This window comes from Centropristis striata, chromosome 17 (genome assembly GCF_030273125.1).
Source record: "Centropristis striata isolate RG_2023a ecotype Rhode Island chromosome 17, C.striata_1.0, whole genome shotgun sequence".
Lineage (NCBI taxonomy): Eukaryota > Metazoa > Chordata > Actinopteri > Perciformes > Serranidae > Centropristis > Centropristis striata.
In genome coordinates, this window is record NC_081533.1 from 9,138,909 (window position 1) to 9,158,086 (window position 19,178).

General features: G+C 37.4%; 1 protein-coding gene across 2 annotated transcripts in view; it reads left to right on the top strand.

Annotated features, from left to right (window-relative positions):
* Nucleotides 1-19,178, top strand: part of LOC131989586 (adipose secreted signaling protein) — a 57,014-nt gene that overhangs the window by 3,101 nt on the left and 34,735 nt on the right. For both annotated transcript variants that reach the window (XM_059354856.1, XM_059354855.1), the window contains exon 2: nt 5,625-5,728. In XM_059354856.1, coding sequence (XP_059210839.1) covers nt 5,710-5,728 — 19 coding nt within the window. In that variant the 5' untranslated portion in view covers nt 5,625-5,709. The remainder of the gene's footprint in view (nt 1-5,624; nt 5,729-19,178) is intronic.

The following is a 19,178-nucleotide window of genomic DNA, read 5'->3' on the forward strand; positions in this document are numbered from 1 at the left end:
ATATGTATGTATGTATGTATATATATACTTCAGTCACAGTCTTTGTTATGTTAATTATGCAGCCACAAAAAATTGAGTGCCATAAATATTGTTTTTTCTCTTTAAACATAGGGCTGAGCGATTAGTTAATAAGCTAATGAATGTCTTTAAATGGAATAGTATGTCATTAAAAGCTATTTGTCTAAATTGATAATAACAGGCAAAAAGTAACTAGAATCACTCAGAAAATCTTAAGTGCAAAATGAACACAAGTTTGTATAGGATTGAATACTAAATATACATACATTTTTGATAAAATTAGATAATATAGAGTTAGGTCATGCACATAGTTACTGAGAAAAAGCAAAAACATAGAAATATGTTGAGATAACATTCCATTGAGTGTCCACAACTTGTTGGTTGGTGAGATATAGATGTATAAAATGACAGAAAATAGTTTAAAATGTAAATCTAAACTCAAAGATATTCAGATGTCTTTTGACTTTTTTGTTGTTGCCTAAAATGACTTTAAACTGTTAATTTAACTGATACAAAGCTGCTGATACACTTTGAGATGGCCCACAAGTCAGTTAACCATCTAATTGCTTGAGCTCTAACACAGCTGATTAACTGGTGCTATAAGGACAAATGTAAAAGCTCTTTCTACAGGGCTAACAATTTAATGAGATAATGTTCACCTTATAGTGAACACTGTGGTTCCTTTCACTCCCTGTGTGTGCCTGATTCACACGGAGGAGATGAAATCACTTTCCAGAAAAACAAACATACATTCTGAGCAGGAGATGGGAACCTGTTGCTGCTCTCTGTAGCATCTGCAATTTTAATTTGTCATCTGTGGCACAGAGCTGAGGGAGCGCTGTCAGCAGCAAAGCTCTGTCAGACTTCAGGATTATGATAAGGTGGTCATGCATGTAAATTAAGTTCAGCGCTCACACTGTTTGAAGGTTACTGAAGGAGGAAGCAGTCTGTATGCATCAGCTGACACACTGTGACTATAGCCAACAGCAACAACTAAATAAATGATTGGTTGACATTGCCAATACATATATACACCACATGGAATGTGTAGATGCTGCGTTTACAAACTCAATGCAAGCAGTTTGGCTTCACAGAGCACCATGCATCATACTCTGAAGACCACACCCACTACACTGCAAAAAAGCCAACTTGTATTTTTTTGGCCTAAAACAGTGATTTAAGTTGGTAAAACTTGGAAATATAAATTATTGACATTTAGGGCAATAATGTAAGTTAGCACAACAAAGGAAGCCAGTTGTCTGCTCAAAAACAAGTTTGTGAGTTGTTGTTACTTATATCTTTAAGTTGGGGTTCAAAACAAGGGACAGTAGTTCTGCTAACTCTTATTTCTTTGTTGTGAAATGCGGGAAAGCGGTGAAATTCGGTCATTAGCGAAAGCGAGCGGCTAACTGATGCTAGCGGCTAACTGATGCTAGCGGCGCTGCTTGTTACAGCTACAAGAGTAGCCATTAGCGTATCAATGCTAACTCAAAATTGTGGTCGCATTTCATAGCGGCGTTACAATCGTGCCACTTCAGCACATTGCAGAAGTTAGCAGAAGTAAGGATTAAAAGTTATTACAATGTAAAATTATAAATTAGTATAATTTACAGTTGAGTTGACAAAAATCTGAATTCAGAGTTGAGGTTTGTTGCCTTGAAATTTTTAGTTCACCCAACTTTTCTTTATTTACAGTGTATCATTGCCTTAATATACAGTCATGGAAAAAATATTAGACCATTTTGTTCTTCAATTTCTTGTTTATTTTAATGACAATTATAATGATAACAACAAAACTAGCTCAAAAGAGTTTGAGAGCTGCTATCTAGGCATTTTCCATGGTTTTCTTGATAATAACCAAAATCATTTTCAAGAAAACCATGGAAATGTCTGGAGATCAGCTCTTAAATTAAACTGATTACCTTTTTTGTTGTTATCATTATATTTGTCCAAACAAATGTACCTTTAGTTGTACCAGGCATTAAAATGAACAAGTTATTGGAGAAAACAAGGGTGGTCTAATCATTTTTTTCCATGACTGTACATCTATTAGAGGTGTGAATCAGCAGAGGGCCCACAATCCGATTTTATCCCGATACTTGAGTCACAATACGCTATTATTGCAATTTTAAGCATTTTTCGATATGGTGAGACAATATATTGTGATTTAACTGTTTAACTGCATTTTGTTTCCACAATATTAAATTCAATTCAAGAATTGTTTGTCAAATAAGAGAAAATTCTTAGTCTATTCGTCTCACTTCAGTCTTTTTATTTCTCCACAATGAGAGTCAAACCCACAAAAAAAAAAAAATATATATATATATATAAAATTTGCACTGATCGAAAATGTAATGAGACCCAGTTATGTAATAACTTAACAAATAATACAATTTTCCATTTTTGAACCTGCCAAAATCAATATAACCTCAATTTTGGAAGAAAAAAAAAGCTTCAGGTTGTTGGGTTGCATTACATTTCCAATCAAGTTTATTACAATTTTGGGCGTTATGACAATATCGGGTGCTACATGAGTGCTTCCAAGATGCCTGTAATAGTCCCTCATTGTGCAGGTAAACTATGCACAGGTATGGCAGGTCTATGTAGAAAAAAGGAAGTTGCTATGGATAGTAATAATTTACCTTTCACCTTTTGTCTCGTCCTCCAAAAAAGTTTGCCTAACCTTGTGTATCTCGCCTTGTTGGATTCCTGTTTTGGTTATGTATCCAGTTCTCAGACATATTACTGACATTAGGTCATGATACAGAAATACTATCCATTATGTAATAAAGATGAATTAACCTTGAGCAAGCTGAATACCGTGGTAGTGGTCAAAGCAAGTGATGTATTTGATGTGACAACAATCACCTCAAGCATTCATGCAAACACCTTTAAGCAAAGTTGTTGCAAAGCTGTTTCCATCCAATCAGACGTGCTTTTGGCGTCACCCTGCTGCTCTCACAGCTGGAGGCATGTACATTTGAATCTCATCAGTGGTTTTCTAATCATAGCGACCCATTTAGGCGCCTAAAACAGCGCTGATATTTCCTACCAAAAGTAGATCATTCGCTGATTCCAACCTACTCTCAGTGGATGTGACATTTTTCCTGTTCCATAATGTGACAACCTTCCCTCCCATGTTGCAACAGGAAAAGCAAAAGACCCTTCGTTCCCAGCCTATACGACAGTAAAACAAAGAAGTGCAAACCACAAGGGGTTTTTGGGGTCACTAGTCTTGCAGATGTGACTGGTTCCTGTTAGGAAATGTGTAAAAAGGAACAATTAAACCGTTACACCACCCACTAAGAGGAATCACAGATTTCTAAGAACAAGGTCAGACTTGGCACAGTTGGTATTTTTGTACAAGAACATTTCCAAGGCTGCTGCTAGACCAGCAGTGTCTAGAATAGGTTTAAAACCTGATTTCCTTGAGTCAGACTGCAAAGAAGTGTATCTATTGCTGCAAACATGAGTCTCATCTGTCAGGCTACCTGTGCTGAGATGATGTGGAAAGTCAGGGTAAATATTTGGCTCCTACGACTGTAGATGTTTGTTTGTAGAGAAACTTGGCCCGGTGCCACCGCAGGCTCACAACACACTGTGGGAAACCCTGACTGTGATAGCTGTTTATTTAAGTAATATTGTTATTATGATATTCAACATTATCACATGTTTTCTTAACCCTCCGAACCCCAAGGAATGGGGGAATCGGGGAATGTTTTGCTTTTTTTTTTTACACTGTGTTTTTACTGTGGCCTTGTTTTTCACTGCAATCTATAAGTCCTGCAGCTCTATGGAATCAGCACAATCATGGCTAGAAGTGGAAACAACTCAAAAATGTCTTTTTTTTGCATGATTAAATACGGTTATACTGACATTTTTCATAAAAAAGAAAAAACGATTTCAATTCTTAAAATTGCTGTCCGTTCAAGGGCTGGCGGAAAGTTCAAATTTCCACAATAATGCCTGTTTTTTACAGTTTTTTCTATGATAAATGGTGTATTTTTGCCGATCTTTTAAAGAAAACATACATTTCAGTGGTTGGGGTTCAAAGGGTTAAATATTCTTAAATAAAGTTATTTTACCGAATTTCCCTTCGGGGATGAATAAAGTAATCTATCTATCTATCTATCTAAAACCTTTGCAAAAAAACTCAAGTTTAGTTTTCTGATAATTCTTTTCATAAAAACTTTTCCAAGTGCCCACATCTTTCATGATTGTTGGGGGGGGGGGGGTCTCCACATAATGTAATACATAATTAATAATAATACATATTTAACTAAAATTTTTACAGCCTCTCCTGTCCTCTCCTCTCAGCTCTGTGTAAAGAGATTTTCAGTGAATATTCGTCACGTGACCGTTCGTCTCAGCAGAATCAATCATGGCTTCACAGTGTCTCTGAGGAGCAGAATCTAATGTTTTTAACAGGATCTAGTTATTACAAACACTTTATTTTTGGAGACGTTTTAAATGACAAATTAAGAACAAAGTGATTTTAACAGAAATATCACAATTTTAAGCTAAGTTTTTGGTAACTTTTTCTAAGGGAAACGTTTGTTACCTATGATCTGTATGAGGACTGTTGGGAAGTTCAAGTTTTTTAATGACAGTACTAATGTCCAGTTTATAATGATGCCATCGGTTGTTGGAACTTAGAGAAAATAATATTTGATTTTCTGTCTCATTTGTTTTCATAGTAATAACTGAAGGTGCTGAAAGGAAACTGGCTTCAAAAATAATTTTGTCTCCCAAATCATAAGAGCTCAAGATCATATAAAGGGGGACATATGTTTTTAAGTGAGATATGGAATAAAATTATTTTGACAGAAATATTACAATTTTAAGCTAAGTTTTGGTTACCTCTTCTAACAGAAACTCGTAACCTAGTTATTCAAAACAGCTTTTCTTGGCAATGTTTTAAATGAGGAATGTAGAATAAAGCGATTTATTTTAACAAATTACATATGGTTATGTAAAGCTTTCACTTTGTTTTTAATAAAATGTGAAGTCACAGCTTTGGAGGAACTTGTCAGACTGAACACGTTTGTTTTTGTTGCATAAGAGCAGTAACGGCTAAAAAACGTCCGCCCTCTTAACTTTTATTGCAGCAGTAGATTACTTACTATCCCTTTCACTCATGTGCTACCATTTATTTTCTTTATTTCATGCTTTTATTTCCATATCTATATTAAGCACCTCCCAGAGATGTGATGAACGTTTTCCATCTGTGCGGTGCCCACAAACAGCAGCTTCAGCCCCCAGCTAATCCTCTTAGACTGTTTTGTTGTTTTCCTTTAATTGAAGCCTCTGTCGGGAGTCTGTGGTACTCCTGGATTGTGACAGCACAGCTGTGCTCTCAGCTGAAATACAAGCTAACCTAAGGTCATGCATTTAGAAAGAAAAACACCCCAGGAAGCTTAATGTGGCGAGCCATTATTCCCCCCGTTTTATTTCACTCTTAAGTTCAACCTTCACCTTATCTTCCAGCGCTCTACTCTTCATCCAATCATCGCCTATTGTTTCCTGCCTCTTTCTCTCTCCAGCTCGCTTTATGTTGCTAAATGCTTCTCCCTCATTGCCCTTCTCTCTCCTAACTTGTTTTGCAGGGTTGTTCTGAGGTCAGACTGCTGAGATGACAACGCTGTGACAGTGTGTGTCCAACTGTGTCGGAACTGGACCGCTTCCTGTGACATGGCTGCTGCTAAGAAGAGTGAGTTATTATTATTGCTTTCACTGCCTCTTCTAATTACTGCGATATACACTACTGGTCAAAAGTTTTAGAACACACCAACTTTTCCAGAATTTAATTGAAAATAATGCAGTTTAATGTCTCAGTGTACTCTGAAATGAATGCACATTTGCAACATTTAAAATTCTTTATTGAGCATGATAGTGTTTTGAAAGTTAAAAAAAAGATTCAAAATCACATTTTATGTTGGACTAAAGGACTTAAAAAATGACAAAAAAAAGACACAAAATGACCAAGAAAGACACCAAAAGACACAAAATGACAAAAAAAGACACAAAATGACAAAAAAAAGACACAAAATGACCAAAAAAAGACACAAAATGACTTACAAAGACATGAAAAGAATTCAAAAATGGACAAAATAGCCCAAGACTCCATAGAGTTACGTTGTTAACCCATTTCTTGTTCCCTGAAAAAGGCCTACTTGTATAATTCTGAAAATGTACATTATTTTTCAGTTTTGGTTAACCTTACCTTTTTTTTATTTACCTCTGGCAGTTCACCACTTACCTTTGTACCCTTTCAAGCTGTTCATTTGACTTGAACTGCTTGAATTTCAATAAAAAACTTATTTATAAAAAAAATTGGGGTGTTCTAAAACTTTTGACCGGTAGTGTACACCCAACTTTTCATATTCAGAGGTACTTCTCCCAACTCCCTCAGCAATACATAATCCAATTAGTTGTTTTCTATAACTTTGGGATGCTGCAGTATTCATTTTAATTTGTAGACGCCACTTTGAGGTAGACTGAACAAGTAGCAGTTCATATCTGAAGTGTAGGCAGTCTAAGCTAACCCTTAGCATTTTCAAGGTGTTTTTTTTGCTCCTGTCACATTGTACTCACTGTGGCCTTGTTTTTCACTGCAATGTATAAGTCCTGCATCTCTATGGAAACGGCACAGTCGTGGCTGGAAATAGGCAAAACTTAAACATGACTTTTGTGCAATATAGAGCAGTTATAATGCCACAAATCATACAAAAAGCAAGTTCAAATTCTTTTATGATTTATTTGGCCAAACTAGGGGTTGACAGTTAAAAGTTTCACTGATTTTTCGTCACATCACACAGCAGAGTGATTCATGACTTCATATTTGCACTAAAAAGGGCAGAATTTATTGTTTTTTACACCATCTGGTCGGTACAAACAGTTTATTTTTGCGAGAGAGAAACATACACTGATTTGGTAAAATATCACAATTTTAAGATTAGATTCATGCTTTTCTATCAGATGGGTTCATCATACATGAATTGTTTGAAAAAACAAAACGTTGAAAAGATCTACATCCATAGATAAGTTTCTGACTATGATTTAATTGTGTCAATTGGACATTTTTTAATTTCAAACTCTCTGGCGTTGTGGGGTTCCGAGGGTTAAATCAATCTTGTGGCTACAGGCTGAAAAATTAATTGGATAAATTAATTTTAGGGGAAGTGAGGTAGTTCCTAACTTCCGAACTAATAGCATTCAACCTTATTCAGTGTCCATCCTCTCTAAATAATTGTTCCATCTCTGCTCTTTTGACATTTGAATTGAAAATTGATTGGAATAAAAACACACTTAATCCACATTTCTAATTTATTTTGATGGCAGTGTTTCGCAAAAATAAATATTAAGGTGTATATAGAAAAGGAAATCCCATAGAGCTCAAAGCTACATTTCAGTGCATTGTGGGATTACTTTTTCTACACATTAACCCTTTTACAACCAAGATTTCCAAAAGTTAGGAAACTGCATAAAATGTATATAAAAACAGAGTGCATTAAATTCAGAATGAAGTTTTCCAGTTGGAACATTAAATATTTTGTCGTTGTTCTGCATTGAATTGAATGTAGGTCAGACAGGATTTGCAAATGATTACTTTCTGTTTTTTACAGCGTCTAAACTTTTTGCAATCTGGATTGAACAATCATTATGTTTGTAGCTCTCCTACAATCTGCTGTAGATTAATTAAACTTCCTTTAATCTTTTTTTTTTATTGATTGAAAGTAAGGATGGCTTTTGGAAGAAATCTGCCAACTTGAGCATGTATAACGTTAACAATCAATTCATTGATTAATTGTTATGTTTTTAAACATACTAGGTATCAGAACATGCTTATATGGGCAAAATAAAATATATTTATACAGTAGGCCTACTATGCAAAAGCCTGTTTGATAATGAACACTTTTATTTTGAAAGGACGAAAAGAGACTTCCTGTCAATCGTAGAACTAACTCAACTGATATTAAACTGTAAAGATAACATCAAGGAGTTCAATGTTTTATGTTTTAGCCCCCGAAGAGGCATGAGGTTAGTTTTCACAGTAATCTTCATATTTAAATGTGTTTTGTGTTTAAATAAGTTTTGGATCACATTAAGCCTTGCAATTCATGCTAGCAAGGTTTGATACAGTAAGCTAATTTTGCGCTAATTAATACTCTTGTATTTCTGTGTGTTTTATAATTAGGGCCTCGGGGCAATCGCACCGAGCACTGGTCCCTACAGCTATTGCTGGATTGCCCCGATTGCCCCGAGGCCCATTGTAGGGACCAGTGCTCGGGGCGAAGGTGTGCTATTACTTTTCTCTACAGAATACGAATTTTTAGAAACTGCGAAAAACTGCCCAAAATTTTGCATTGAAATGAATGGGACGGGCGACAAAAAATGAGCGAAAAAGAACAATAATTGGAGATTTTTAAACGTCTACTTCTCCGGAATAATTTCACCTAGAGACTCCATTTAAACTTTAAACAGTAGACACGAGTCACGAGACACAAGTCTTGTGTATTAGTGTATTAATTTGCGTTTCGATAGGTCATATAGTTTTTTATCAATCCCTGTTCAATGAATGTTCGTGTCACAGTGTGTGACATCATCGCCAGAGTGTAGAGGGAGCGAAAAAATTGTCAAAAAATAAATTTGAAAACTGCACCCCAGGCTGCAAATTCCATTCTACAGAAATCATTTATACATAGAAATGTAGGAAAATTTGTCTCACAATCCTCTGGTAAAGCTGTCAGAGTTATAGTTTGGGCGTACGACGCACAGATTCACCACCAACAGCCTCATTGGCTCCCATATTAAAAACGCAGGGAGATTTTGGAAAAAGGGAAGATGGAACAGTTTTTTTAGATCGCTCTAACAAAGCCATTTTTTCATTTTTCTTAAAAAAAATCACATGTAGACGTTCAGGAAGAACTCGGGACGCTCAAAGTGAAGTCGGATCAATGATAGGTATTATGGTTTTGCCAAAAATGCTGTCTGTTCGAGGCCAGAAATTTCAGTCCACCTCTGGCTGCTGTCACTCTTTCATTAACAGGTGTCAGTTAATTCTGTTGATTGTTTTGATCTGATTGCCTTTGATCTTTGATGTGATTACAGTTACAGATACACACACACACACATGCGCGTAAGCACGCACACTCCTCACACATGCATACACATGCTTCAAACACACACACGCACACACACACACACACACACACACACACACACAGTAACTTTATGTGATTTTAATTACACACACACACACACACACACACACACACACCGGCAGTAGCCCCCGTGACCCTTTCAAAATTTCCCCAGAGGAAATTTTCTAGTTGTTATTGCAACTTTCAGTTTGCAAACTGTAGCTTCATCCAACTTCATTCTCAGCTCATTGGCTTATTGACGTACGGCCGCAGAATTGAACGCTCGGCCGTGTTTCAGTTCAGTAAGTTCTGATGCCAATCATAGATAAATTTAAAAAATACACAGATTGGTTAAAAATTCCCACGATCGACCAAATTCTTAACGACAATTAAGCGATCATCGATTAATTATTCCCATACCTAGTCATAATGTTTTAAGCTGTCCTACAATCTGCTGCAATTTAATTAAACTTCCTGTAATCTTGTTTCTTATCGATTGAAAGTTTATTAGAAGGACTTGGCTGTTGCTTAAAGAAAACCAGAACGGTTGATTCTTCAGTATAATGTATTGTGATTGAAAAGCCCACATTAACCTTTCCACCGGTGAGACATCCTGGGGGCATTGCAGGACGGATAATCAATTTGATTAAAATTCACAATCAATTTTGTTCTTTCGGTTGGGTTTCTTGGTAAAAGAGGGTGTGTTGATACTGGTGAATCAATGTCAGCAGTTTTACAGCAGATTTTTGTGAAGGCTAGCAAATTTATTTCCTCAAACGCAATAAAAAAAAAAACACTGAGAGAAGAGAAGGAGATCTGGCAGAGCTTTAAATGACTCATTTAGTTTTTATTACTACCATGAATATGCCTCATCTCCCTCCCAGTGGAGTGTGGGTACTTGTTGTCTTTGAGGACCACTCCGCAGGTCTTTGTCCTCTTTGATAAGGTCACTGAGTGCAGGGCGGTGCAAAGGGAGCATTTATTGACTCCCTGTATGTATTTTTCATGTGGCTGGGGCTGTGACTGAAATGTCAGAGGGAAAGTGTTCTTTTCTTCGGCGAGAGGTAGAAATGTGCTGCCACCTGTGGGAGAATAAGCTGCCACTTTTATTGAATGTTTTTGTCTTTTCTTTCCTTTAGAACAATAACAAGAATCCCTGATGAACCATTTGTCATTTAAACTTTGTCTACACTAATGTAGAAATGCTAATTTTCTCAGCCCTTTGAAACCCTCTCCAGTGTAGTTAAGTTGAAAAGCTTCTGATTACTTCGAGAAAGAGCAGAAAAACAAAGCATTTTTTAAAACGCCGACACGGTTGTCAGCTTTTAGAGTCTAAGACTCTTACAACATCCTTTTTTCTCAACTCCACAGAATTTTTAAGGATCCCTCATGGCTTGTTCTTTGTATTATTTCTGTCCAAAGACATGAAAGAAAGGCTGGAATGCTTTGAAAAGACCTGTTCTCACCTGATTGACTTATTTGGCTGCAATTTGAACAAAAGACATTTTCTGTTGCCTTAGAAATGAAATTGTTGTAATGCAATGTATTTGTATGAGACATTGTTATAAGTATGACAGGAGGTGAAGGCAGCTCTTTGGTATCTTCACATTATTCCATCTGGCCAACTTTGAAAACCAGTTTTGACTGCCCTGTCTGACAGTGGATAGAGCCAACACTGCCTCCTCCTCTTTCTTTGTCATCACTTATTTTGTACGACCTTACTGTCACTAGACACTTTCAGACCGCCATTTCAAGCCGATATATTTACGCCTCTGTGACGTTTCGATTTCAATCTGAACGTCCCAGAGGCGTTATGGGGGACCAAGAGATCCCGACTCTGTACAGCCTTCGTTGGTAGAAACAGGCGTTAAACTAGTGAGACTGTTCGAGACGGGATCAATGTCAACCAGTGGAGCCGGCAAGACGGACAATATGTACCACACGATAATTCTACTCCTCAAAGAATTGTCACCAGCACTTATTGATGCACAAATAGCTCTTATTGCATTATACCTTGATTGTTTGTTTTTACTCTTCCTGTAAGTCGCTTTGGATAAAAGCGTCTGCTAAATGACTAAATGTAAATGTAAATATGTGACATACGTTATTTGTGCGACCAACACTTGAGTAATGAGAAAAGGTAAGCGTATCATCAGAAACACGCCTCTCACTTGAGCCCGACAGTAATCGCATCATGTTCAGCAAAATGCAGAACAACTTTGTTTGAGGCTGTAGAATCTCTACAGTGAGAAACGGCACGACGGGCAGTTCTTCTCTTCTCTTGAATGCAATCACTGCTGCCGTCACTTATTGTTCAAGCACTGCTGCTGCTCTGTTACGCAGCACTACCGTCTCCTAGCACTTTGTTCCGTAATGCCGGAGTGCAAAGTGAATGTACGCCAACATTACGTCGTTTTGCAATCAGTTTGAATGTTGGAAGGCAAAATGGCAGCAGAACACAATGGGGCTCTTGTGAAAAGGGCTATAGCCAGCATTTCGTTTGTCACCATCTTGGTTTTTTTAAATGGTAAATGGACTGCACTTGCATAGCTTTTATCCAAAGCACTTTACACTACAGACTGCGCTCATTCAGCCGTTCACACACACATTCATACTGGTGGCCGAGGCTACGAGGGCACACTGGTGCCACCTGCCACCATTGGGAGTTCATTCGTACACCGATGAACGCAGCATCAGGAGCAATTTTGGGGTTCAGTATCTTGCCCAGGGATACTTCGACATGTAGGCTGCCATGGTCAGGGATCGCTGGGCGACCGTTCTACCAACGGAGCCACAGCCGCCCCATTTTTATAACCAGAGGTGGCCATATTTTAACAAGGGGGGAGCTGGGGGGAGCAAGGAGTGGATCGGGCTGACCAGTCTGGCAGCACAAGTTACCAGCTTACTCTAACACAGTAACTTGCATCTGTGATTCATTTAACAGTTTAATTGAGATGCTAATTTTGCCTCGTGTGAAACAGCCAAAGACAAAAATGTACTTATTGAAAAGTGATTGCTTACTCATTTGAGTGTCTTTTCGTGTGACCAGTCTCTGAACAAGACATTTTAAGGTGACCAAAATGTAACAATTCACTTTCATAAAGTGAAAACAGAGGTCTAAACCAAATCACAGGAAACACCCAAAAAAAAGTTTACGGCTTTTTAAATGTACACGGTGCCATGGATATGCATTGTTATGCTTCTGTCCTGATTGATAGATCGCTGTGTAAAGGACTTGTCACTGTTTATCGTTTATTTGACTCTAAATCAGAACATAATTCACACAATACAACATTATGTTGTATTGAAAAAGACTTGGAACTAACATTTGAGACTATAAAATTGTTTGGAAAATGTTTACGGAGGAAATAAATCAAGTGAGAAGTAACTTCATTCTCTCATAGACTTCTATACAGTTGGACTTCTTTTTACAACCAGTGGACTCGCCCCCTGTTGGCCATTTGAAAGAATGCAGGTTTAAGGCACTTTACTTTCCAGACAACTTTTTTTTATTCATGCTGGCTCTGTGCTGAGGAGGAGAGAAGAGAATGGAGAAATGTCAACAGAGATGGATTTGTGTAATCTCACTGTTAGGCTGGCAAGCAGTGTGCTTAAAGCATAATTTAATTTTTGTTTTACAAATGCCGGAGTCCCAGGTGTGTTTGTTTATTAATGCCTTACCCAGACGGAGAAGTTGTGATTAACACTTGGAGGAGAGAATCAAAACAGGAAGGAAACTTGGCCATATCAATGGTGCTTCTTTTTTGTCCTAAATCTGCAGTTTTTCGGTTTTATTTGAAGCTTATTGACATCTTGGTAAAAGAGAAGGAGTTCAGAGAAGAAGGATGATGGGCTCACTGTTATTTCCAGCAGAGCAGAGGCAGATCCACTGACAGACAGATTAGTGGAAGGGCAGAAGTAGATAGAGATTAATCTGAAATAAGCCAGTTCGGTGGGGTTGCAGTGCGCACATGTGTGCACGTTAATTTGTGTGTTATGGCTCTGCTGCTACTGAGAGGGTCAGTGTGGGTGTGTTTCCCAGCTCAGGCGCTGTCTGGAATTATCCAACCCATCTAAAAGGCCACAGTGTTCTGATAATGAGCCTGGCATAGCTGTTGGTCCACCAAGCTGCCGCTTTGAGGCTGTTTGTGTAGGTGCACAAAATAAAAATATAAAATTAAAAGAGCAGAAGGAGTAAACATTAAAGTGCTGCAGCAAAATGCACCAGGGATGTTTTTCCTCTGCAAATAATGTTGCCGCCAGCTGCCTCACAAATTAATGACCGTGGGAGGGCTCAAACTGAGGCAGGTGATATGGCACATATCACACGGAGGGAAAATACTATTCGGGCCAGTGACTTCTTGGCTTTTTGGGGATTTAGTAGCATTTCCAGGTGCCAAATAGTGGATCACTCAAACACTTTGCAATAGTACATCAACATTGTACACTAATGAAGGGTCATACTATTGCTATTAAGACTATAGATTAATGGAATTAATGACTCTATGCCAAGAGGATTCCTGAGGTCCGGACCGGATGAACTGTAGAACTCACTACAATTAGACAAAGCAAGTTTATTTATATAGCACCTTTCAACAACAAGGCAATTGTAAGTGCTTTACACATTAAAAGTATTAGAAAGAGACATATATAAAATGACACTCAAATATAACATTTTAAAATTGAAAGCGAACAGATAAAATATTATAAAAAAATATCCAAGGAATAGAAGTTACAGTGCAGCAATACTGAAAAGCTGTGGCAATCAGAAAAGTCTTCAGTCTTGATTTAAAAGAGTTGGGAGTTGCAGCAGGCCTGCAGTTTTCTGGGAGTTGTTCCAGATAGGTGGTGCTTCAAACTTGAACTCTGCCTCTTTGTGTTTAGTTCTGACTCTGGGAACACAGCAGACCATTCCCAGATGATCTGAGAGTTCTGGATGGTTCGTAGCTAAGCAGAAGATCATAAATGTATTTCGGGCCTAAACCATTCAGTGCATTGTAGACCAACAATAGTATTTTGAAATCAATTCTTTGAGATAGGATTGGGCAACTCAATGAATGACAAACAAACTTGAACACTGCTGCAAGTTACACTCTTAGAGTTGTGAACTGAGTTATTTTAGATAGACCGGATTTTGGAAGTTGTGGAAGTTCAAAAGGAAAGTTGGGTCAATTTTCTGATGACAGTGTGAAGTGATTGACAAGTGCAGCACTTCTCAGGCTTGGATGAGCTTCAAACTCTTTGGGTTTGATCATCAATCAATACCTGAGCATCTTAGGCCTCATTTTCTACTGATGGATTGGTTTGACTGGACTTGAATCGACGGTTTGTGCCGAATGTTCAATGTCATACCAGTGAATATTTTCTTTAACTTATCACTCGTCTGCATTGTTTTATCTTCACCCTCCAGTGGCCAATCAGCTCAGCCGGCTTGGAACCTCGACTGAATGGCACTAAAAACAGTACTGGGTACTATTCACAATGTTTGCCAATGGAAAACCAAAATAGGGCGAGTTGAGCTGTGCTGTCGAAGTAGAAATACAGCAGTAAAATGTTGAAAAATCTCTTGTTCTTTGATTGATAAAGTCAAAGGTCCAACCCAAAAGAAGTGCAAGTAGAAAGGTTTACGGCTACTCAAGATGTATTGTGGTACGAAATATCCAATCAGTGAGCTTAAAACTTGCATTATTCCCATTTTATTGGCAAAAATCAGTACATATTCTTATCTTAACTTTTACTCACTTTATAATGTATAATTTATACAGGATTTTGAAATCTCTTTGATTTAAACATACAATACATTAGTGGAAAAACAGCACAGCGTGACTCCTACATCAGGTTGTAAATCATGTTTGTGAGGACATTCAAAATACAAGGAAGTTTGTGAATCAGCGAGCTCTTCTAAATCCCTTGTACAAGCCATTGAAGAACAAATCTGTGCGTATGAGTAGTTGTTGCATGGGGCCCAATGATCTGTAGCTTAAAACTAGTCTTTTTCATAATTTTGCACTTACGGATCTAATACTTTTACATTTGTTTTGACTCTGATTTGTGCCTAATCACATTGCAAAAAAGCCTGTTACTTCCATAGGGCCGTCGTTATAAAGTTCCCCTAGCTAAGAAAAGCACTTACAAAAACTCCTTCATTCCCACTGCTATAACCATCATAAATAAAAGGTATGATTCACACACAGACACTTTGCTGCTTTGCACATATGGTACATTGTAAATTTTATCCTGCAGAAATCAAACTTCATTAGGTATTTTATTGTGTTTTTTAGGAAATATATATTTAGGAAATATGTCTGTTGTTCGAGTTGGCTTATTGCACTGCACTGCAAAAAAGCCAACTTGTGTTTTTTGGCCTAAAACAGTGATTTAAGTTGGTAAAACTTGGAAATATAAATTATTGACATTTAGGGCAATAATGTAAGTTAGCACAACAAAGGAAGCCAGTTGTCTGCTCAAAAACAAGTTTGTGAGTTGTTGTTACTTATATCTTTAAGTTGGGGTTCACAACAAGGGACAATAGTTCTGCTAACTCTTATTTCTTTGTTGTGAAATGCGGGAAAGCGGTGAAATTCGGTCATTAGCGAAAGCTAGCGGCTAACTGACGCTAGCGGCTAACTGACGCTAGCGTCAGGCAACATTAGCTGACATTTCATAGCAGCGTTACAGGATTAAAAGTTATTACAATGTAAAATTATAAGTTAGTTGTCCAACTTAAAATTTTATCGAAGTTTGTTGCCTTGAAATTTAGAGTTCACCCAACTTTTCTTTTTTTGCAGTGTGTATGATGTTGTATGTGTCTAAGACGATTTTCTGTCGTGACAGACAATAACGTTTTCTGATTCTAAAACTGACAGGAATAATGTTACTCATCAGAAAAGAAAGTGAAATAACTAAAATTGCTGGCCATAACCTGTTAACCTTTAGTAATGTGACATTATCTATGATAACTCTGGTGTTTCTGTCTCGAGGGATATTGAGCACATCAGCAACTTTGAAAGATAAGTTTACAGTTAGGAAAATGAATCTTACTTCTTCCCAACTCTGGAATAATGAGGGAAAACTAACTGCCAAAACAACCTTTGAAGACATTACATTATTCAAATTAGATAATTATAATAAGAGCATAGGCAGAAGTCAGCCGACCAGCTGAACTCACCAGCGTCATGGCTGTTCTGCACAATAAGGCTGACTGTGCAGTTCCATAGCTTGTTTTGAGGCACTTTTGATTACAATGCTTGTTCTGTAAACACACACACAACATCACGTTAGCAGAGTTGAGCAGCCAGTCTCATATTCATTATAGTCGTCACATTTCCTGAATGGATTTTTACTTTGGAGTTCAGAAAAATAAGGGAATTGAACTGAAATGCCTCCTCCAAAGTGTATAACGTACCCTCTTCATTGTAACTGCTGGTACTGACTTACAGTATGAAAGCCCACTATTACTGAGCTTAGTGTGTGAATGTAATTACAGTCATGGAGCCCGATTGTACGAACTTCTAGGGTTCATAGATAAAGCCTCTTATAGCAGGAGCGCTGACCTGGAATAACAGGCCCCGTCATGTGACAAGATGATGAACGTGCAGCTTAAGTCCTGCTCTCCAGATTCAGTCAGCAGGAGAGTCTTTCTTCTCTCCACACACCCTTGAATGTTCTTAGCACACACTTTGACAGGTGTGTGATGTTGAATGCATGCCAGGAGATGAGCTGCAGTTTGAGCTGCAGTGTAATTTTCAGAAGAAATATAGAAATGGAAAGCCTTTATTGTCATTGTATATCAGTATACAGTGAAATTTGGAGAATTGCTCCTCATTTGGTACCTTTTTAGAGCCAAAGACTAGTACAAGAAAATATACTGAAGGAAATAACCACAATAAAAAGGCAATATTTTAGATTTAGAAAACACAGTGGGTTAAGAATGGGTGCAGGTTCAGAGTTCTTTGCATTTATATACTTAAGATTGTGGGAGGACAGTCAAGCCTACAGGAGGAAATGTGCAAAACTGGGAAGATATGGAAGTATGTGTAAGCAGTAAAATAACAAATAGCAGCATGAGTAAGTGTAAAAACAGTAAAATAGTAACATAGCAAGTAGCAGCACGAGTGGAAGGTTTTTAGTGTGGGAGTGTTGAAAACGTATACGGATACAATATTGAGCTCTTGGAAAGATTTTCTAGCATTGAAAATAATAATGATTGTTTCTGTAACTATGATGGAACACATATGGAACTATGTAGTAAACAAAAAAAGTGTGACAGAATGTGTTTTATATTTTAGATTCTTCAGACCTTTTGCATTTATGGTCTCAAACTCATTAAGAAGGAAGAAATTCCACTAATTACCTCTTGACAGGGTGCACCTGTTAACTGGAAACCATCCAGGTGAGCAGCTCATGAATCTGACTGAGAGAATTACAGAAGTGTGCAAAGCTGTCATCAAAGCAAGAGGTGGCTACTGTGAAGAATCTAAAATATAAAATATATTCTGGTTTGGTTAACACGTTTTTTACAACATAATTCCATGTGTTATTTGGTAGTTTTGATGTCTTCAGTATTAATCTAGAATATTGAAAAAAATAAATAGAAAACATTGAATGACAAGGTGTGGTTGAACTTTTGACTGGTAGTGTCTACAAAATTAGGATTTACCATGTGGTTATTTCATATATACTTTTTTTTTTAAGAAAAGGATATGAAATTAGACTTGGGCGATTAAATGATCGCAATTAGTAATCGCGATAAGTTTCAGGTCGATTACGGTGATCAGCTGTGAGCATATTTACTCGACATGTCCAAAATATGCGTGACAACAGCCAGTTAGTCTTTTCCTGCTCCACTACTGTTTGTAAGTTGCCGGAGAAGTAAACAGAAAGGCCGAACATGGAGCTAAACCCGGAGCTGAGGGCAGTGAAATAGATGTCAGCCATGACTCAGAGCAATAAATCAGGGAGGAATAGGTGAATGTTGGGAAAGAGCAAAGGAAATTACAGTCTCGCTACCGCTTTATCGAGAGAAAAGTAACATTCACAGCACTGGAAATCACACACAGGTATGGTGCATTCAATCGTGTCAGAACGGCTATGGTGCATTCAAGAGGGTGGAACATATGAAAACTTACAGAGAAACAAGTTATTACTGAATGGAACTTATTCAATAAACAGGTTGACAAAACATTAACAGCATTGAATTAATCTCTAGTTTATTTTGTTTTCAGTAGAGATGCTTTAAAACGGGCAGTTTTAAAACAATATGAAAAAAATTGTGATAATAATCGAGATCGGACGACATGAAAAAATAAATTGTGATCTTTATTTTTCCCATATCGCCCAGCCCTATATGAAGTGCGATGGAACATTTTGCCCTGCCTGAGTTACTGAATACATTTTAGCTGAGAAAAAAGAGAAAACTAACTAGCTAAAGATGTGCAATTTATAATGATGTAAACATCATGTATGCATTCTAGGAAACGGTCTCTAATTGTCAAAATATATATTCATGATACTTAATTGTCAAATGTTCAATACTCTACAATATTTGGGTTTTATTAATTTATTCATTCTTTCTTATCAGCGTTATCTTCTGTTAATGGATATCGGTTATGTAAAATGGTTAAAACTCTTTATTTGGAAAACGCCCAGTAATAATCTTTTCCTTTTAATATCTGAATTGAAGGCACATCGTCAGAAACTCATTTTCGGATATTACCCTACCCTGACTCTTCATGCTTTATCTGGATTTGAGAGAGACTTGGGATATTGCGCTCGCATATCTTTTAATCAGAACTTCCACTGTGGGATATTGTTAATATTGCGAGGTCTTCTGCACTATCTTGTATGTACAGATCTACATCTTAAATAACGTTTTAATATAACCACCCCCACACACACCGTCCTGCACATATGGAACGTTATGTAACTCCTGAACTCATTATTGTGACCCAGATTGCTGATAGCAAGGATTTCTAATCTCTAATATGAGTCTGTATGAAAGTTTAATGGAACTGGGCC